General features: G+C 48.1%; 1 protein-coding gene across 2 annotated transcripts in view; it reads right to left on the reverse strand.

Moving 5' to 3' along the window:
- POLR2B (RNA polymerase II subunit B) overlaps nucleotides 1–5,660 on the reverse strand; it is an 837,536-nt gene extending 831,876 nt beyond the window's left edge. Inside the window, exons 1-2 of one of the 2 annotated variants that reach the window (XM_082254374.1) lie at nucleotides 5,583–5,660; nucleotides 5,401–5,473 (exon numbers count right to left, since the gene is read on the reverse strand). In XM_082254374.1, the coding sequence (XP_082110500.1) occupies nucleotides 5,401–5,418 (18 nt within the window). In that variant the 5' untranslated portion in view covers nucleotides 5,419–5,473; nucleotides 5,583–5,660. The remainder of the gene's footprint in view (nucleotides 1–5,400; nucleotides 5,474–5,582) is intronic. The other variant, XM_082254373.1, reaches the window with a different exon arrangement.
- Between the last annotated feature and the right edge of the window lie 16,763 nt (nucleotides 5,661–22,423).

Raw genomic sequence — 22,423 nt, forward strand, 5'->3', positions numbered from 1 at the left:
CTTAATGGAGTAGGCCTGCACCCCTGTCTGCCTGACCCACTTGGAAATGGTCGCAGCAGATGCCGCCTGCCCCTTACGAGGTCCATCCGTAAGAACAAAAAGAATCGGATTTTCTAATCGTTCAGTCACCTCCAGGTAAACTCTAATCGCTCTTACGTGAGGCAATTTCCTTAGGATGTTTAGGCTTAGGACACAAGGACGGTAGCACAATGTCTTCATTCAAATGAAACCCTGAGACAACCTTAGGAAGGAACGCCTGACAGGGTCGTAACACCACTTTGTCCCTATGAATCACCAAGTAAGGGGACCGACAACCCAGCCAACTCCGACACGCGGAAGAAATAGCTACCAAGAAAGCCACCTTCTGCGACAGAGTGAGCAGAGGAATTTCTCGAATATTTTCAAAGGGAGGCCTTTGAAGCACCGACAGAACCAAATTGAGATCCCACAGTACCAGGGATCGCACAGGAGGAACCTGGTGAACTCCCTGCACAAAAGGGTGAACCAAGGACTTTGGAAAAAAATAGCCAGGGCGGAAATCTGGCCCCTGATGGTGCCCAGAGCCAAACGTTGATCTACACCCAATTGTAGAAACTCCAACAGGCTAGACAAAGAAAAGAAGCAGGGAGAAACCCGCCACGACTCACATAAAGTAATGTACGCTTTCCAAGCTCGATGATAAACCTTCCTGGAAGTAGCACTCAACAGCCCTCTGTCTTTCAGCACCTGGCTTTCGAAAGCCAAGCCGTGAAAGCCAGCGCCCGTAAAGCAGGATGGAAGATTGATCCCTGAGAAAGAAGATCTTCCCTGAGGAAGTTTTCAAGGGACATCTGCGAGCAGCCTTACCAGGCCTGCGTACCAGGACCGGCATGGCCAGTCTGGTGCCACCAGAATGACTGGAATTCCTTCTACCTCTATTCTACGTAGTAGTCTTGACAGAAGTTGAATTGAAGGAAAGGCAAAAATCAGACAATACTGACCCCAAGGGGCCACCAGAGCATCTGTGGCGTCGGCCAAAGGATCCCAAAATCTTGACACGAACCTCTGCACTCTCTTGTTGAGACAGGAAGCCAGCAAGTCCACATCAGGGGTCCCCCACCGAAGAAACAGTTGATTGAAAACTTCCGGGTGAAGAGACCATTCTCCCGGTTCCAACATCTGCTGACTGAGATAGTCCACTTGCCAATTCTCTACCCCGGACTGCACAGCAGAGAGGGCCGGAACATATCGTTCTGCCCACCTCAAGATGCCGGCCACTTCCCGGGCCGCTAGGGCACTCTTTGTGCCCCCTTGAGGATTGACATACGCCCCAGCCATAGCATTGTCTGATTGCATCTGCACAAGGCATTCCTATAGACAATCTGTCTATCGAGACAGACCGTCTGATCGCCCGAATTTCCAGAATGTTGATGGGCAACCTGGACTCCTCTGGAACCGGCACAATAACTCCTTGTACTAACAGGTCCTGCACTGCTCCATAGAGGCCCTGTAGCCGCTCTGGAGACAGGCATAAGTTGGAAGGAAAGAACCTTGCCAGAGGAAAGGACCCAAACTCGATCTTGTAACCGGTTCGTGGACCCATTTGTTGTGAATGAGCAAGGTCCACGGTTCCAGAAAGAAGCGAAGACATCCCCCCACCCCAGACGCAGGTGAGGGCATACCTTCAGGCTGGGGAATGCTTGTCTACGGAACCAAAGAGCCCGCTTTGGACTTACCATTCCAGGGTCTCTGGGAGCCTCCCGCAAAGTTACAAGTGGATCTCGAGCCCTTTTCCTGCGATCCAGATGGACGAAAGGGCCGCTTGTGAGCCGAAAAGAAGGGACCCCTCTTACGGCAAGGTTCCTTGCCCTTGGCAGCCGGTGGAAGCAAAGTACTCTTGCCTCCCATAAGGCCCTTAATGATCTCTTCCATAGAGGCACCGAACAAAAGCTCACCTACAAAAGGGAAGATCAGTCAGTACCTTTTTAGAAGCCTGGTCAGCTGACCAGTACTTCAATCAGATCATAAGACAAAGGATCCCTGTCATCACAAACCCTGCCAGCCAGGGGGGCCGCATCCAGGGATGCATCACAAATATCCTGTAACCCTTGGATCAACTGATCCGCCGGGTCAGAAGGATGTTGACTCCCCTCCAGATTCTTGCGCAAAACCTCAACCCATTCTGTTAAGGTCTGGGATACCAAGGTGATAGCAATTACTGGTCTTAGAATTGAACCAGCCACAGTAAAAAAAAAGGTACCGGACCAGAGCCTCCGCTCTTGTTCACAGGGTCCTTAAAAGACGGGGGATCTTGCACCGGCAACAGTGTGGTCTTATTCAGCCCGGGAACCTGAGAGTTCACTGATGGTGGAACCGTCAGTTTCTTCAGAAGAGACTCCTCAAAAGGGATATTTTCTAGCAAAACACTTAGGTATTCCAAACATGCATTTAGGGGAACCCCACTGACTAGTGAGAATCTCGTCAAAATAGGCAGAAAATGGGAAAAACCTTTATTCACCTTGGGAGATTTGCGGGTGCAACATTGCACCAGGGTCGCCGACTCAGCAGTAGCCGAGTCCTCCAACTGTAAAGTTTCCCGTACTGATACATTCAGGGCCTCCACCAGCACTTTTTCATGCATGGCTGCAGAGGATATTACTCACTATTAGAGCACTCATCCTCACTATTAGGACACAGACCCAGTGGCGTCCGCGGCAGCCAGAATCTGATAAAGCAGAGAATACAGGTGAAGGTGGGGGGCTCTTCTTGCCAGGTCTCCTTTGCGGGGCCATATCTACTTTAGCTACTAGTGACTGCAGGGCTGCCGTTATGGCTGCCAGGGCAGACAGAGGGTCCCGCAGCTTCCAGGAGTGGATCGGGTGGTGAAACAAGCTCCCCTGGCTCCATGACCATAGAGGGTTAAGCAGAACAATGCTGAGCTCCCCCCTGTGCACCGCTGTGGGACTACAAGAATCAGCACACCCGCCACGCTGTATACAGAGGCCCCCTCGGCACTGTCTCTTATTACAGGAAAATGGCAGTCAATGCAAGTCTATGGGGAAACCAAAAACATGGCCGCTGAACAGGGAATCGCAGACACCACTGAAAAATGGCGGTACCATGCTGAGCTGCACGGGACCCTGGACCCCAGGGGAAAAAAAAAAAAATGTACAGACCCCCCCAGCAGCACCCAGGTACAGACACCCCTAACAAGGACCGACAGCAGCATAACGCACCGCTCCTCCAGCCCAGCATCATGTAGCCCCATACCCAATTTCACCCATGCCACCAAACAGGAGTCAGGGGGACAAGGGACAGATGAGGGCATTCAAATCTAAGGGGGACCCCAGCAAGGAAGAGGGCGGAAGCAAGGACACAGGGGGGGCCCGCTACCACCCCAAAAATTCTGCCAGGGGGGAGGGGGACACTACTCACCAGACCACGGTCACCAGGCGGGCGCTACTCCCAGCAGTCCACCGCACTATCTTGGAATGGGGTCCTGCGGCCTGAAGTACGCAGAGATTCTGGTCTTGACTGCTGTTGTGAGCAGTGCTATGCGACCTCACAAAGTTTTACTCGCCGGTCAGCCCCCGTCCAGTAGGGCTATGTCGTAGCCAACTGAGTGCAGAGCTAGTAGTTGGGTCACGATCGCAGGCCAGACTGGGAAGACCGTAAGGATCTAGAATATCCAGTGCATCGCCCAGTCCAGCTGTTGGTTGTAGTTCTCACAGGAGCAATTGATTGTAGTTCACACAGGAACAAATATAAGAAAAAAGTAAAAAATTATATTTTAATAGGAAAAGAATGCCAGGACTGCAGATATACATAGGATGTATATCTATGATATTCTCGCCATAATCCCAAAGTAGAAAACTAAATTAAACCCAAAAATTTTCAGAAACAGATCAAATATGCTTTTACTTTAGTGCAACCATGACATTTCCCCATAATGCCCACATAGAAAAATGAATACCAATGTTATTATCAGAAACAGATCAACTAGGTTGAGCAATGATATTTCACCCATAATCTCCATATAAAAAAAAAAAAAAAGTGTGCATATTCCTATCAGAAATAGGTTCATGTGGAATGTGTAACCATGATATTCTACCCAAATACCCCATGTGGGAGAATAATTGTACCCATATTCCTATCAGAAACAGATCAACTGTGTTCCTATGCATGTTTAGTCATGATATTCCACCCATAATCCCCATGTGTAAAAATAAATCACACACATTTTTATCAGAATTAGGTTAAATATGCTCTTTTTAATGTGCAGCTATGTTATTCCCCCATAGTCCAATGTAGAAAACATATGTATATTCTTTTTTAGAAAGAAGTTAAATATGTTCCATGGAATGAGTAACCAGGATATTCCACCCATAATCCCCACGTACAAATAAAATTATACCTATAGTCTTATCAGAAAAAGGTCAACTGTGTTGCTAGCCATGTTTAGCCATTAAATTCCCCCCATAATCCCCATGTGGAAAATGGTGATACCCATGTTCTTATCAGAAAGGTCAAATGCATTACATGTATGCCTATGATATTTCCCCATGTAGAAAAATTATACACTTCTTTGGTATCAGAAGTTAAATATGCTCAAAGGAATGTGTAGCCATGGTCTTCCACCCATGACCCCCATGTAAAAAAAAATTAAACCCATAATGTGTTCATAAACAGGTTAATTATGCTCCTTGTCAAGTGAAACCATGATATTCCCCATGTTGAAAATTAATTAAACTCATAATCCTATCAGAAACTGGTCAAATGCATTACATAAAATGGGTATCCATGATATTCCACCCATAATACCCATGTAAAAAAAAAAATGACGTTGTACAGCTGCATGTATATAAATCAGCAAGTGATTAGTTAAACATCACCAACTGCTTCTTGGAACATAGTATCAAGCATTGCAGGAAGGAACAACATATTGAGTAGGAATTGGCTCAGGCGTGTTCGGGATCCCAACTGCCTGATCCTGCCTGGAAGCAGATGCTGTGCAGCTGCAGAGGGGGAAATGTCTCACTGCAGCATCTGCTTCCAGGCAGGATCAGGCAGATAGGATACCTTACACGTCCGAGCCAATCTCCAACATTGAATAAAACTACAGAGAGGTGTGTGTTTATAAAAAGTACACTTTGTGAGAGTGCTGAGCATTGCAGGCAATAATCCAATCACCCCAGTATGCAGTTTAGTACATCCCTATATACGTATATATTACATGTGTAATGAAAAATAAATGGTTTACTATCACTTAGATCACTCTACATTTTACAGAACACCTTACCATTATTGGGTCATATCCCTACTTTGGAGATTGTCTATATGCTTGCAAAAATATATCCCTAAAAATAAACACATAAAAAAAAAAAAAAAAAAAAAAAAAAAAAAAAAAGGAGCGGACTTTACCTTATGACAATCCAACATGCTTCCTGCCACAGATCCGGAGTTATTTCGTCATCATCCTCATCATACTGCATATCTAGAAAAGCAAAATTACATTTGAAAAGATTTTCTCAGCAATTTCATAACCATAAAAAAAAAAACAAGCGGCTTAACATTGTGTAACCAGTTCCCGCAGCTTTCCTTACCTTCCTCTGCATCGTACATTATCGTAAGTGTCAGATTTTCTACACACAAAAGAAACTGCACCAGGACCACACTACACAGCACAAAAAAACACGCTCCAAAGACCAGACCCGTATCCTCTTCCGGGTTAAATGCATGTGTGAGTCGGGGAAGGGGGCGGATTTTCGACGAGGTTAATTAATACTAGCATGATTTACTAAAACAAAGCAGATTGGAATTCCAAATTGAATTAGCGTTTACCTTAAAGACAGTTTATGTAAATTTTTAAATAAATAAATTATTATTGGATACGTTCCACACGATGACGTAATATATCAGGTGTTTTTGCAGCGCCATCTAGTGGAGCATACTTGATTCATGGTTGTAAACTCATACATTTTTATTTATTTTTCCCAACCTGAAAGAGAAACACATAATGAGCTAGTATGCATTGCCCTCTATTTAATATGCATTGCATACTAGCTCATTATGAAATACTTACCTCAGAACGAGCCCCCGCCGTGCCGCCCGCTTACCTGTATGACGGCGACATGTTCAGTCGCCCGTCTTCCGGGATCGCGGCATCCGGCCATCTGATTGGCCGGACCTGCGATAACGTTACTCCCGCACATGCGCGCGGGAGCCGCCATTCACGGCATAGGGCTCTGAAGGAACGGCACGGGTGGCCGTTCCTTCAGAGCGCATGCGCCAATTACGTCATTACGTCAAACGATACATGTTTAGGAGATATTTACAGTACCTATAGGTAAGCTTTATCATAGGCTTATCTATAGGTAAACGTTGCAGAGGAGGGTTTACTTCCTCTTTAAGCCCCGGAAGATTTTACCCCCTTCCTGACCAGACCCCTTTTTTCAACTTGGCACTTCGTGACTTTAACTGACAATTGCGCGGTCATGCAATGCTGTACCCAAACTAAATTTACGCCCATTTTTTCCCGCAAACAGAGCTTTCTTTTGGTGGTATTTGATCACCTCTGCGCTTTTTATTTTTTGCAATATTAATAAAAAAAAAGCGAAAGTTTTGAGAAAAAATTACATTTTCAACTTTGTCTTTTAAAAAATATCCAATATACTAAATTTATGTCATATTTTGGCCAAAATTTATTTAGCTACATGTCTTTGACAAAAAAAATTTCAATGAGCGTATTGTTATTGGTTTGCGCAAAAGTTATAGCGTCTACAAACTATGGTGTAAATACTGAAATTTACGCAGCTTTCATTTCTGACTGCCTATCTCATTTCATGAAGTGCTAAAATGGCAGGGCAGTACAAAAATTACCACTTTGTGGAAAGTAGACATCCTAAGGAATGTCCTGAGAGGCATGTTGAGCTCATTGAATATTTCATTTTTTTGTCACAGGTGTTTGAAAAATGACTAAAAAAAAAGTCGCCACCCACTCATACAGTCTTCACCAATGGGTATTGACTTCCTCTCCGCAGGAGTAGCTAGGCATAAGACTTGTTAAAAACAAAAGCATTTAACATAGACACACCCATGGGGGCTGTCCCACTGGTCAATACCCCCCTGCAGTAGCCATCCCAACTCAGTTTGTCTTCTGCCTAGCGTTAGGAGTAGATAGGCTTCCCTGTGCTGGGGCTACAGTCTCAGCCTTCTAATATTTTCTTATGATTTTTATTTGCGAGAATGTCATTTTTTCTTTGCTTTACTAGCTGTTTATTTTGTCAGCTTTAGTTTAGTCGGATCTTCGGACGAAGATGGATTTTGCGGAGCTGGGAATCGGACTGGCCGCCCTGGCTCTCCAGGGCAGAGGGTCAGATGGATCCCCAGCCCGCCATCGAGCGTTCAGCTATTGTTCGCCCTGGCACTAAGAATGACCCATCCCTGTTCGCAGCAGGGATGCAGCCTGTGAGGTGGCTACCTCACTGGACACATCTGCGGTTCAGTGCTGCAGTGTCCTGCGCTTTGGCTGACGGCATTCCCTGTCATCTGAGGACAGAGGCTTTCCGTTTCATAGAGGCACCCCACGCCATCCAGTAAAGGTAAGTACTTTCTGTGTGGGGCCTCTGTCTGGGGTGGCAGTCCTGTGTGCTGTGTGTCCCCTCATGTCTGTGCGTTTGTGGGGCTCCCTGATGTGATCCCTGCGGGGGGTCTTTTTTATTGCACTGCTGGCACTGTGTGGGTTTGGGGGCCCCTCTCCTGTGTCACTTCGGTGTTTGGAGGTGCAGACAGTGTGTGCGGCGACCGCTGCGGGTAAAAACCGCGCGGTCCGCCATTTTAGGTGTGGGCAGCATGTCTGGCTTCACTGTGGGCTTTTGCAACAGCTTGCAAAACATCCGGCGCCATCTTGTGTGTGGCAGAACGATCGTTCCGAGCACATGTCGGCGGCCATCTTGCCGAAGCCTCCTATTACTTCCTATGGGTAGCCATTTTCCCTTAGCCTGCAGCATATAGTTCAGCCCCTGGTGACCTCACTTCCTTTTCCTCTAGAGCAGCGATCGGTGTGGTAACACTCTGTGGGGCTCTGCAGACTGTCCTTTCCATATTTACTCTGTTTTATCCTTTCTGGCTCAGTTTTGTCCCTGTAGGGGGTCTGTGTACACAGTATATATAGCGGTGGGCTGCGGGGTCCGCAGCGCTCTTAAAGGGCAGGTACCTTTTACATTGTGTTTTCTGCAATGGAATCTCAGGACAGCAAATTCCACACAGCCTTGGTGGGGGAACCCAGTTCCGCTGAACTCCCCATTCTATCTAATTTGGCCGCTGTGGTGGCGACTTTAGTGTCCAAAATGGAGGTGCTGATGGCTGAACGAGCTGCTAGAAAAAGGCCTAGGATATTTTTCTCTTCTGATTCAGATGGGGATATGGCTGCTGTGGGTGGCGTGCCCTTGTCGGGGTCTCGCTCTTCTCAGGACCCGCTGGGGTCTGAGGGGGAGGCGGAGGTGGAGGGGGTAGATGATTCTCCCCCGGGGTCGCCTGAAGAACGCGCAGCTATGGATGCGTTGATTTCTTCTGTTAAAGAAACACTACATTTAGAGGATGAGCCCAATCCTCTGGGCATTGTGTCCTCCTTTGGTACACATAGGTCCCGCAAGTTGGCGCAGGTGTTTCCCTGCCCCGCTGAGTTTCATCACACAGTGAATGAACAATGGCGCAGTTTGAAACGCCCCTTCACGGTGCCTAAACGGTTTCAACTGCTCTACCCCTTTGCGCCTTCTACGAATTTGCGCTGGTGTGTGGCTCCCCAGGTGGATCACACTGTGGCCGTACTAAACAGGGCTACTTTGGTTCCCACTGAGGATACCCCGGTGTTCCGGGATCCTACGGACAGGAGGCTGGAGTCTCTGGCCCGCCATGCCTACATGGTGGCGGGTTCCATGCTCAAACCCATTTTCACTTCTGTCATGGTGGCTCATGCAGTGGCGGATTGGACTAAGGTGCTTAGACGCACTCTCGTGTCTGATTCTGCCCCACCTGCCACGCTGGACATGGTGGACTAAAGTCATCAAGGGGTCATGTATTTGTGCGATTCGGCCTTAAATGAGGCCCCTTTGGCTGCGCGCCTGTCTAGTGTCGCGGTACTTAACCGTCGACTGATCTTGCTGAAGAGCTGGTCGGCTGACCAGACGTCATGGAAAATGGTGGCTGATTTTCCTTATGCAGGGTCTCGCCTTTTTGGCGAGGCCTTAGATACTTTGGTGAAAGGAGTCACTGGGGGCAAAAGCACTCTGCTGCCCCAGAATCCGAAGAACAAGCCTTTTCGCGGTAAGTGGGGTTCCACTTTTAGACCCAATCAGGGGTCCTTTCGTGCCTTCAAGACACAAAACAAGGGCAAACCCTTCAAGGGCCAAGGTGGCCAGAAAAAGCCCTGGGCGGGCAAGCAAAAGACCAGCCACGCCGTGTGCGGCGGCTCAATCCACCTCTGCCTGAAGGGACGCCCTCACCCGTTTCAGGGGTGGGGGATGTTTGCGCGGTTTCCTCCAACCTTGGCTGCTCTGAATTCCGGACAGGTGGGTTCAGGAAATCATTCGATCAGGTTGCAAGATCGAATTCCTTTTGCGGCTGGCTTACAGATTCTTTGACCCCAGGACCTGCATCAAGCGGTGCAAGATCTCCTTACCCAGGGGGTGATTGTCCCGGTGCCTCATCGGGACAGGTTTCGGGGGTTGTACTCGAATCTGTTCACTGTGCCCAGAAAGGAGGGCAAGGTACGTCCCATCCTGGACTCTGAACCGCTTCGTGCGGGTTCGAAAGTTCCGTATGGAATCCCTCCGCTCGGTGGTGGCCTCCCTGAGTCCAGGGGAATTCCTGGCCTCTATCGACCTAAAGGATGCGTACCTGCACATCCCCATTTTCGAGGGTACTGTCAGGGTCCGGACTGGCGGAAGATGACTGCACTGGAGGTGGATCCTCTGTGTCAGTGAGGGATTGGCGTGGACCGCACTAGAGGACCGGTTCTAAGTTACTACCGGTTTTCACCAGAGCCCGCAAGGCGGGATGGACTTGCTGCGGCGGTAGCAACCAGGTCGTATCCTCCGGTAACGGCTCAACCTCACAGACAGCTGATTTAGGCGTGGTACAGAAAGACAAGGCAAAGGCAGGGTCAGACGAAGCAGAAGGTCAAGGCAGGCGGCAACGGTTCGTAGTCGGGGGCAACGGCAGAAGGTCTGATACACAGGCAGGGAAGATACACCAAACGCTTTCTCAAGGCACAAAAGGCAACAAGATCCGGCAAGGACAGGAAGGGGAAGTGGGCTGATTGAGTCAGGCACCAATTAGTGGTGCACTGGCCCTTTAAATTTCAGAACAGCGGCGCGCGCGCCCTAGAGAGCGGGGCCACGCGCGCCGGGAGGAAGCCAGGGCGGGAGCCGAGCGGGAGGTGAGTGGAGTCCGCGGGCGGGAACGTCCCGCCGCGCGGACTGACTGTGTGTGAGGTGCGGGGGAGCGGCGCTTACGGTCGGGGAAGGTGACCGGAACGCCGCTACCCGCAGCACGCCTCGAGACAGTACCCCCCCTTTGGTCTCCCCCTCTTTTTGGAGCCCAGGAATCTGTGGATGAGCTCTTTGTCGAGGATATTGGACTCGGGCTCCCATGACCTCTCTTCGGGACCACAATTCTCCCAGTCAACAAGAAATTTTTTTTTACCTCTGACGACTTTGGAGGCGAGGATGTCTTTCACCGAGAAGAAGTCAGAGGACCCAGAGACAGGAGCAGGAACGATGACCTTGGAGGAAAATCGGTTAAGAATGAGAGGTTTGAGGAGGGATACATGAAAGGAGTTAGGAATACGGAGAGAGGGAGGAAGATGGAGTTTGTAAGAGACAGCATTAATTTGACTTTTGATTTTAAAAGGCCCAAGATAACGCGGACCCAGTTTGTAGCTGGGGACCCGAAACCGGATGTATTTGGCAGAGAGCCACACTCTGTCCCCAGGGGCAAAGACAGGAGGAGTTCTTCTTTTCCTATCTGCATGTCTCTTCATGCGAGAAGAGGCCAGGGTGAGCAACTTTTGAGTCTCTTTCCAGATGAAGGAGAAGTCCAGGGTCAGATCATCAACGGCAGGAACTCCAGAAGAAGTGGGAATGGGGAGGGGGGGCAGCGGGTGACGGCCGTACACCACAAAAAACCGAGATTTGGTGGATGACTCAGAGTCTCTAAAGTTATAAGAAAATTAGGCCCAGGGCAACAGGTCGACCCAATCATCCTGATGGGAGGAGACGAAGTGTCGCAGATAGTCACCAAGGATCTGGTTAACCCCCTCCACTTGTCCATTGGACTGAGGGTGGTAGGCAGAAGAAAAGTTCAATTTGATTTTTAATTGGGTGCAGAGAGCTCTCCAAAACTTTGAGATAAACTGAACGCCTCTATCAGAGACGATATGTGTTGGAAGACCATGGAGACGAAAAATGTGCAAAAAGAATTGCTTCGCCAGCTGTGGCCAGGAAGACCAGGAAGCGGGACAAAATGTGCCATTTTTGAAAACCTGTCAACAACCACCCATATGACTGTGTTGCCATGGGATACGGGAAGATCAGTGACGAAGTCCATTGCTATGTGGGACCAAGGCTGTTCAGGCACTGGCAGAGGGAGGAGAAGACCTGCAGGCTTCTGGCGGGGAGTTTTATCACGTGCGCAGACAGTACAGGCCCGAACGAACTCCGTTACGTCTTTCTCAAAGGAAGGCCACCAATAGTGTCTGGCAATTAGCTGAGTCGCCTTTTTAATTCCAGCGTGACCCGCCAGGTGAGAGGAGTGACCCCATTTGAGAGTCCGTAGGCGAAGACGTGGAGGAACAAATGTTTTTCCTGGAGGAACTGGTACCAGTGAAGCAGGGGCAGTTGAAATTAGACACTCAGGAGGAATTATGTGTTGAGGAACGGTTTCATCTTCGGAGGCATCGGTGGAGCGTGATAGGGCATCCGCCCTGATGTTCTTATCAGCAGGGCGAAAATGGATTTGGAAAGTGAATCGGGCAAAGAACAATGACCACCTGGCCTGGCGCGGATTAAGGCGCTGGGCAGACTGAAGGTACGAGAGATTTTTGTGGTCAGTGTAGATGGTGATCGGATGAGGGGATCCTTCCAGAAGATGTCTCCATTCTTCTAGTGCCAACTTAATGGCTAGTAGTTCATGATCTCCGATGGCATAGTTCTTTTCAGGAGGGGAAAAAGTTTTTGAGAAGAAGCCGCAGGTGACGTTTTTTCCTTTAGCAGACTTTTGAAGAACCGCTCCGGCTCCAACAGAGGAGGCATCCACCTCCAGGAAGAATGGTTTCAGAGGATCGGGCCTATTCAAGACTGGAGCGGAGGCGAAGGCGGCTTTAAGGCGAGTAAAGGCTTCTTCAGCTTGGAGAGGCCAGGATTTCGGATTCGCTTCTTTCTTGGTTAGTGCCACAATAGGCGCCACGATAGTGGAGAAGTGGGGAACAAACTGGCGGTAATAGTTGGCGAATCCAAGGAAGCGCTGAATAGAGCGAAGTCCTGAGGGGCGTGGCCAATCCAAGACTGCAGAGAGTTTGTCGGGGTCCATTTGAAGACCTTGTCCAGATACTAGGTATCCCAGAAACGGAACACAGCTGCGTTCAAAAAGACATTTTTCCATTTTGGCGTAAAGATGGTTGACACAAAGGCGCTGGAGCACTTGACGTACATGGCGACGGTGTTCCTCCAGGGTGGAAGAGAAGATTAGAATGTCGTGAAGATAGACCACTACACAGGTATACAACATGTCCCGGAAGATCTCGTTGACAAAGTCTTGAAAGACTGCAGGAGCGTTGCACAGGCCGAAAGGCATGACGAGATACTCAAAGTGGCCATCTCTGGTATTAAAAGCGCAAAAAATGGAGGCTTGTTCACTGAACTGACTGAGCAGTCAGTGAGCCACCCAAAATGTGGGACTTTGGAGGTGAATGAGGTTAGCACAGACAGATCAAAACCACTTGTATTTAAAACATATTTATTTCATTTGACATAAAATTGTACAGACAAGTACAGTATAAAAAATAGATCCATATACAATACAACAACGAGGATATCGTGTCTAGCAAACAAAAGAGGTATACAGGGTCGGTGGGGTCCTACATGTTTAGCCAATACAATGGCTTCGTCAGGGACCACATGGCTTTTCACCTCTTATAACAATTCTATACATTGACAGAAAAGGAGAAAATATTAATTTGCTTCGCCCCGCCTCCCTGAGCTCCCGCGTCCACCCTCTTTCAGGGCGGATGTTTTGATCGGGTGATGGGTATATCGCGCTTCCGCGTGGTGTGCCCCCGCCCGGTCACTAGATGGCGCCCGCACCGGAGGTGACATATAGAGGCCGGTTATGGCCGCGTCACTTCCGGGCGGACCGGACTACTTAAAGACCGACGATGGCGCAGCGGAAACAGGTCACGACTACCTGACGGTGCAGTGTGGTGAACGCACAGACAGGCTTCCCTGTCTGAGGTAAGTATCTCTCTGTATACGCACTTCTGCTACTCTGGGACCTTCATTATTCATTATATATGCTAAATTCTTAGATATGTCTCTACTTGCACTTCCAATGAGCGTTAATCTATATCACTTTGTTTGGCTATTTACTGGGTCGCTCCTGACGCATGTCTAATTACTTTTCATTCACCTTCACTGCTACTCCACCGGCACGCTTTCATGTCATTGGGCATGATACCGTGTTTTCCTCTCTCTTTCTCTCGGTACTCGTACTTGCTTTCCTCACCGACTCTATAGATGATGCACACGGACCCTTTCAGTGGTATCCCTTTCCACACACTTTTTCACCATATTATTTGTTTCACTTTTTAGTTACTCGTTTGCTATGACCGGTCCTCTCACGGGTCATATCAACATTCACCCCTTATGTTTCTTGGGCACGTATACGGTCATCTGTATGACCACCACCGCTTTTATGAGCAGTTATATAATCCAGTTATTACATTTCCTTTTTCTTCTTCCCCCTCCTTGCAGAGGCTGGGAAATTTTTACTGATTAATGTCTGGATCAGATACATCTGCCAATCGCTTTCTGTCTTGGCCCGATCCAGTATCGGCTGGCCTACCCAGGCGCTTCCTGCCTAGTGTCCCCCGGAGATCCCGAGGATGGTCCAGTACCTCCTGGGTATGCATGACCTACAATGCAATACAGTTGAACGTTTGCTCCCAACATTTCTATGTTGGTAAGTGTTAAGCACTCTAATATGTCTACAGGATGATTTGAGTATGAACTAACTTGCTTATATGTGTACCATGTTCGCAAATTAATATTTTTTCTCTTTTTCTCTTTTTCTGTCAATGTATAGAATTGTTATAAGAGGTGAAAAGCCATGTGGTCCCTGACGAAGCCATTGTATTGGCGAAACATGTAGGACCCCACCGACCCTGTTATACCTCTTTTGTTTGCTAGACACGATATCCTCGTTGTTGTATTGTATATGGATCTATTTTTTATACTGTACTTGTCTGTACAATTTTATGTCAAATGAAATAAATATGTTTTAAATACAAGTGGTTTTGATCTGTCTGTGCTAACCTCATTCACCTCCAAAGTCCCACATTTTGGGTGGCTCACTGACTGCTCAGTCAGTTCAGTGAACAAGCCTCCATTTTTTGTGTTTCTATTATATTGGGGATGTGGTGATGTTGGTTAGCCATTGGTACCTCCCTGCCTATCACCCGAAACTCTTTTTCTGGTATTAAAAGCGGTTTTCCACTCATCTCCTTCACGGATTCTGATGAGATTATAAGCGCCCCTGAGGTCAAGCTTAGTGAAGACCTTTGCTCCGCGCAGACGGTCAAAGAGCTCCGAGATAAGAGGCAAAGGGTAGCGATTCTTCACCGTGATTTTGTTAAGACTGCGGTAGTCAATACATGGGCATAGTGACCCATCCTTTTTGGCAACAAAGAAAAATCCTGCTCCGGCAGGAGAAGAAGATTTCCTGATGAAACCTTTCTTGAGGTTCTCCTGAACGTACTCCGACATGGCCTTGGTTTCAGGAATGGAGAGAGGGTAAATCCTGCCACGGGGTGGTGTGGTACCGGGAAGCAAGTCAATGGGACAGTCATAGGGTCTATGTGGTGGTAAGACCTCCACCTGTTTCTTGCAAAAGACATCAGTAAAGTCCTGATAGGCCTTAGGAAGGCCGAGCAATGGTGAGGAGATGGAGACTTGTCTAGTAGGTACCGACTTGAGGCAACGAGTGTGGCAGGTAGGCCTCCATGATTTAATGTCCCCAGAGGTCCAGTCGAGGGTTGGAGAGTGGCGCTGGAGCCAGGGCAAGCCAAGAAGGATGGTCTCTTGGTGGAGGACTCCTATGGTCATGAGCACGGGTTCTGTGCGATAACGCACGGTACAGTTCAGATTCTCTCCGTTAACTGTAGTAATGAAGAAGGGCTTGACGAGACGGATCACAGGAATGCTAAAGCGGTTGATGAAGGAGGCTTTAATGAAGTTTCCTGCAGAACCAGAGTCTAAGAAGGCCTCCGCAGGGAAGGAGACTTTAGCGTCAGAAGAAATCCGTACTGGAACAATCAAGCGTGGAGAGGAAGACTTTACACCCAGCGACGCCTCTCCTACGTTCACTAGGTGCGAGCGTTTCCCTGACGCTGTGGACGAACTGGACAGTCCTTTAAGAAGTGTTCGGAACTCGCACAGTATAAGCATAAGTTCTCGTTCCTCCGGCGAGACATTTCTTGCTGGGTCAGGCGAGCCCGATCCACTTGCATGGCCTCCTCGGCGGAAGGCACAGTAACCGGCTGCAAAGGTTGCTGGAAGAGAGGTGCCAGGCGTGGAAATCGCCTATTGCAAACAAGATTCTTTTCTTGGCGAAGTTCCTGACGTCTTTCAATGAAGCGCATATCTATGCGAGTAGCCAACTGGATGAGTTCCGTCAGGGAGTCAGGTATCTCTCGTGCGGCCAGAGAATCCTTGATATGGCTGGATAAACCTTTTTTAAAAGTTGCGCAGAGGGCGTCGTTGTTCCAGGTCAGTTCGGAGGCCAGCGTGCGAAACTGTATAGCATATTCGCCTACTGTAGCGTCTCCTTGGATGAGGTTTAGCAAGGCTGTTTCTGCTGACGAGGCACGGGCAGGTTCCTCGAAGACACTGCGGACTTCAGAAACGAAAGACTGGACGGAGGCAGTGGCAGGATCGTTGTGGTCCCAGAGTGGCGTGGCCCAGGCCAAGGTCTTCCCAGACAGTAAACTGACCATGAAGGCCACCTTAGACCGTTCCGTAGGAAACTGGTCGGCCAACATCTCCAGGTGCAGGGAACATTGGGACAAGAACCCCCGGCACATCTTAGAATCCCCATCAAACTTGTCCGGGAGAGACAAACGGATTCTAGCGGAGGCGGCGGCCACCGGCTGTGGAGGTGGAGCGGAAGCAGAAGCAGAAGCAGGCGGCTGCTGCCGTGCTGGAAGAAGCTGCTGCAGCATGGCGGTCAACTGTGCCAACTGTTGACCTTGCTGAGCAATCCGCTGGGAATGCTGGGCAACCACGGTAGTGATGTCAGCGAGACTAGGCAGGGGCACATCAGCGGGATCCATGGCCGGATCTACTGTCAGGGTCCGGACTGGCGGCAGATGACTGCATTGGAGGTGGATCCTCTGTGTCAGTGAGGGATTGGCGTGGACCGCACTAGAGGACCGGTTCTAAGTTACTACCGGTTTTCACCAGAGCCCGCTGCAAGGCAGGATGGACTTGCTGCGGCGGTAGCAACCAGGTCGTATCCTCCGGTAATGGCTCAACCTCACAGACAGCTGATTCAGGCGTGGTACAGAAGGACAAGGCAAAGGCAGGGTCAGACGAAGCAGAAGGTCAAGGCAGGCGGCAACGGTTCATAGTCTGGGGCAACGGCAGAAGGTCTGATACACAGGCAGGGAAGATACACCAAACGCTTTCTCAAGGCACAAAAGGCAACAAGATCCGGCAAGGACAGGAAGGGGAAGTGGGTTTTTATATGTTTTGGGCTGATTGGGTCAGGCACCAATTAGTGGTGCACTGGCCCTTTAAATTTCAGAACAGCGGCGCGCGCCCTAGAGAGCGGGGCCGCGCGCGCCGGGAGGAAGCCAGGGCGGGAGCCGAGCAGGAGGTGAGTGGAGTCCGCGGGCGGGAACGTCCTGCCGCGCGGACCGGCTGTGTGTGAGGTGCGGGGGAGCGGCGCTCACGGTCGGGGAAGGTGACCGGAACGCCGCTACCCGCAACACGCCTCGAGTGCTCCGGGAACGCTGCAGGACCCGGAGCGCTCGGCGTGACAGGTACCTCCGGTTCGCCATAGCGGAGGAACACTATCAGTTCGTAGCGTTGCCTTTCGGTCTCGCTTCGGCTCCAAGGGTCTTTACCAAAGTGCTGGCGCCTGTTTTGGGCCTGTTGAGGGCACAGGGCATTGCGGTCTTGGGATATCTGGACGATCTCCTGTTAAGATCGAGTGCCAGTCAGAGCCTGTTGCGCGATCTGTCGACTACGGTACAGATGCTCCAGGAGTTCGGTTGGACCATCAACGTTCAGAAGTCGACTTTGTCTCCTTCGGTTCGTCATTCCCATTGGGAATGGTTCTGGACTCTGCTCAAGCGAAGGTAATTCTACTGGAGGACAAGCTCCGGACCCTTCAGAACGAGATCGGGTCTCTCAGGGACAACGAATCCTCATCACTCAGGACCTGTATGCGGTGCCTAGGGTTGATGGTAACAGCCTTCAAGGCGATACCATTTGCTCAGTTTCACACGCGGTCTCTCCAAGCGGAGATACTGGCCAGGTGGGACAGGCTACCTCAGTCCTTGTATCTGAGTGTCTCGTTGAGTCGCCAGACCAGAATGGATCTTCTGTGGTGGCTTCAGTCCCCGGCTGTGTCGGAAGGGAAATCCTTCCGTCCGTTACTGTGGACAGTGATTGTGAAAATAAAATTAATGCTGCACTATGGTGAATATACAAGTGCAACTCAAAGTGCTGCTGTGCAAAAATCAAAAAGATTCTGAACGTGACATTATGAAAAAAACAGCGCAAATTGGTTGTGTTTGGCATACAATATGGTGACAAACCACCAGAGTGCCTTAGATTAATAAATATGAAAATAAATATGAATATAAATAAAAATATAGAAGACAGATGTACCTAAAAACCTTGTGAAATGGCTTTCAATATAAAACAATAATCAATAGAAAGCACTATCATACACCCTGTGCGGTGAGTATATAAAGTCCATAAAAATATAAGTCCATCAACACTATAATAAAAATCAATCAACAAAAATGCATAAAATCAAAGGTGCTTCAGCATGTGAAAAGTAATCCACCAAAAGAAAGTGCTCAAGTGCTGGAAATTCCGTGCAAAATCATGCTGCCATGGTGTAGTGAAAAATGGTGACTTTCCTCTCCCCCAGGATGTTACACTTACCGGACAGAATGGACCCCTAGACAATACTGTGTAAGGGTTGCACAGGCTAAATCCGGTAAGGAATCCAGGCAATAATCCTTGTAGCTGATTGGGACCACCTAGGGACCTCCAATGAACTCAGCGGGATGGAACCATATGCGGAAGGAGAAGCTCACAATAGTGTAATATTGCTACAATACACGTTTTATTAAGAACATAAATTGTTCACTCACATTTCCATGGTTAAAAGCAGGCCGTAACAATCATTGAATTGGTATAACCGATTGTATAGATCGCGGTATACTGCGGGCTCCCCTGGTCCCGGCGTGCGTTCCACCGCTACCGGAAATGACGTCACAGCTAGCGTGGGACCGGAAATTTCGTCAACGCATTTCGCCCTCCTCCTAGGCGTTATCACAGATGTATTTCCGGCCATAAGACAGGAAGGGTTTAAATACCCCCTCATCCTCTAATGCATTACTCATTTCCTGTTCCTGCTGGGTGTACATGACTTCACATACACCCAACCGGAAGCCATTTCCGACTTATTGCTAAACTTTATAACATGCTACGATTTGGGTATTAATCCTCAAAAAGAACAAAACCCTGGACGTTAATACCCCATCAAGATGTGAATTGCAGCTGTTTGGATGGAATGTATTGGCTTAGAAATTAGCATTAACTAGTATCATTACGTATATTCTCGTTGCAAAAATGTTAAAATATTAATGAAATATCATAACTTATAAAATCAAAATTCAGGGTTTGTGAGTGGCTCAAATTGAAAATATCAGGAAAAATAGGGATATTAATAATCATCGCTGTGATTTGCTTTCTAAATGGGATACCACCACCCTTATACCCCCAAAATATGGTGCATAATAAGTATTACAGAAATTGAAGAATATAAATAACAATTCATGAAGGAAGATCTAAAACATAGAATATGAATATGGGTAGCTCCCTATGGGCATAACAGCAAATATGTAGATATGAAAATATTAAATATAAAATATTTATACCCCCCAGAAAATAGTGCATCATAGATGGTGAAGAAATTAAAAAAAATAAAATAAAAATTACAATATAAAAAATTCATTCATAAGAGGAAGATCTGAATATAAATAGTATAATAAAATATAAATAGTATAAAAAAAAATATAAATAGTATAAAAAAATGCAGAGGGGGTCAGAGGAAAAAGAAAAAGGGAACACTAGGCCTAGGCATCTTCAACCTCAGTGATGCCACGTTTTCGGAAGATGAACTTAAGGTTTTGGAGCTGGGATTAAAGTTTGCCCCCAACAAACATCTTAACAAATTTGAAGTTTTTATTGATTTGCAGAAATTTTTACGGAAAATTAATATTAAAAAACATTATTTTAACAAGGGAGATTTTAACCAAACTAACAAAGGAAGATATATTATAAATATAGGTGCATACACTAGATGAAACAGTTAAAAAACCACACCATAAATGACGCACTAGCAGCGCTGAATCGTATGTCCCGACATACAATTAAAATCAATAATGGGAAATAAAGTCAATAAATAAAGTTCATGCACTGTGCCCGAATATCCTCTAGAGATGACAGTCCAAAAAGGTCAAGATCCTCAAACGATCGTCACACACAGGACAAAAGGACCCTTCACCTCACCACGGTGCACACCCCTATGGTTATGAACTCACCAGATATATGGTAAATGTAAACCCAGAAACCTTGCCGTTAGCAGGCCAATGCCGGACCATCCGATCACCACAGAACCCTGGATGAGGGACCAGACTCCACCAGAAAGAACCCAGGTTTATCTCAGACAGCCTAAAGACTGTTGCATGGGATGATCTCACATAGGGCCAATCGATAGATCGTAGTGCATACAAGAATAGTAAGGTCTCATAGCGTAATATTGTTTAAATGAAACCTCTTTATTTTCCCAAACAAACCATACCCCTGAAGCAATTGCACTTACAAAAAACTCTATATATCAAGCATATCAAGCATGAATATGGAAGGAGGGTCAACCTGCGTGCTGCAGCCGGTCCCCGTGCTGTTTGCTCGCCGTTTGGTACCTAGCTGACACGAACATCCGGGTCCGGCGTCTGACGTAGGCGTCCCTCGTGACCGCGTGACCACGCTCTAACACGTTTTGTCATCAAGTGACTTCAACAGAGGGAGTGGTCACGCGGGGACGGTCACTACTATTTAGCTGCAATGGAGTGGGCGGTGCCGGTAATTGACCAGATGACGCGGATGTATCGCAACCACACGTACTTCCGCCCAACCAGCGCATGCCTTCATGTGTACTCCACTTCCGCCATGACCAGGCGTCACCGCCATCACCCATCATATCCGATTAACCCCTCTGGCGTCACATTCACCAGAAATAGGGGGTAATCAGACATTTGGATCATAGGAGGATCATGCAGCCAATACATATAATACACGTAAGGCCATACACATACGGCATAAACATTGTGCAATCAATAAATAACATTACAATATTATACTGAAGCCAATAAAGGAATTCATCACTATTATTGTGCGCATAGTAAAACATATTCAAGAGAACCATTCATATTGTTAAAAATGGCAGCAAAGGTGCAATACCTATGCATATATAAAACGTTCCTATGTAAAACGTTAATATGTAAAATATGACACAGGTTACTATTAAAAGACATGGATACAAGATAATACATTAATAATTCCAATAAAATTAAAAAATTAATAATTACCAATAAATTAATAATTACTAATAAAACAATTAATGTCGAGATCAACATTCAACACCTTTGGACATAAAGAATTGGTCAGAAAGATCCAATGTGTTTCCCGTTTGGACAGGTCTCTTACCCTGTTTGATCCCCTCCAAACTGGGTCAACCCGCTCGATGCCCCAAAATTTAAGATTAGTGGGGTCCTGATTATGATGTTCTTTAACCACTTCCATACCGAGTCATGTAAAATGACGTCGGCAAAGTGGTTGTCTAGATCCGGGCCGCCGTCATATGACGTCGGCCCGTTCTAGCTGCTACTGCGCGCCCCCGGCGGCGCGCATCGGCGCGATCAGGGATGAGGCTCGTCCCTCGGACATAGCCCATCACTGATCAAGGTAAACAGCCAATAGAAATTGGCTGTTTACCACGTGATCGGCTGTGTCAATCACAGCCGATCACATATGCGGCTCCAGCACGAGACGCTCGTTCTCTCTGCAATGCGCGCCCCCGGGGGCGCGCAGAGCAGCGATCGGGGACGAGGCTCGTCCCTCGGACAGAGTCGATCCCCGATCTAGGTAAAGAGCCAATGAAATTGGCTCTTTACCACGTGACCGGCTGTGTCCAATCACAGCCGGTCACAAATGTCAACAGAGAACACGGTAACTAGCTGTCACCGTGTTCTCCTCCTCACACACTGATCCTGTGTGAGGAGGAGATTGTGGTAACAGCTAGTTACCAACTACAGTGCACCCTAAACACACTGATTGCCCCCCCCCCAATAAAGAGCACCTGTCACTAGCCCATCAAAGTACCCGAGTACCTGTCATCAGGTACTCAGATGACAGGTACTCGGGTACTCTGATGGGCTGGTGACAGGTATTCGGGTACTCTGATGACAGGTACTCGGGTACTCTGATGACGGATACTCTGATGACAGGTACTCGGGTACTCTGATGACAGGTACTCGGGTACTCTGACGGGTACTCGGGTACTCTGATGATGGGTACTCGGGTACTCTGATGACGGGTACTCGGGTACTCTGATGACAGGTACTCGGGTACTCTGATGACAGGTACTCGGGTACTCTGATGACGGGTACTCGGGTACTCTGATGACAGGTACTCGGGTACTCTGATGACAGGTACTCGAGTACTCTGATGACGGGTACTCGGGTACTCTGATGACGGGTACTCGGGTACTCTGACAGGTACTCGGGTACTCTGATGACAGGTACTCGGGTACTCTGATGACGGGTACTCGGGTACTCTGATGACAGGTACTCGGGTACTCTGATGACAGG

Source organism: Pelophylax lessonae (assembly GCF_965119305.1).
Source record: "Pelophylax lessonae genome assembly, chromosome: 1".
NCBI classification, from domain to species: Eukaryota; Metazoa; Chordata; class Amphibia; order Anura; family Ranidae; genus Pelophylax; species Pelophylax lessonae.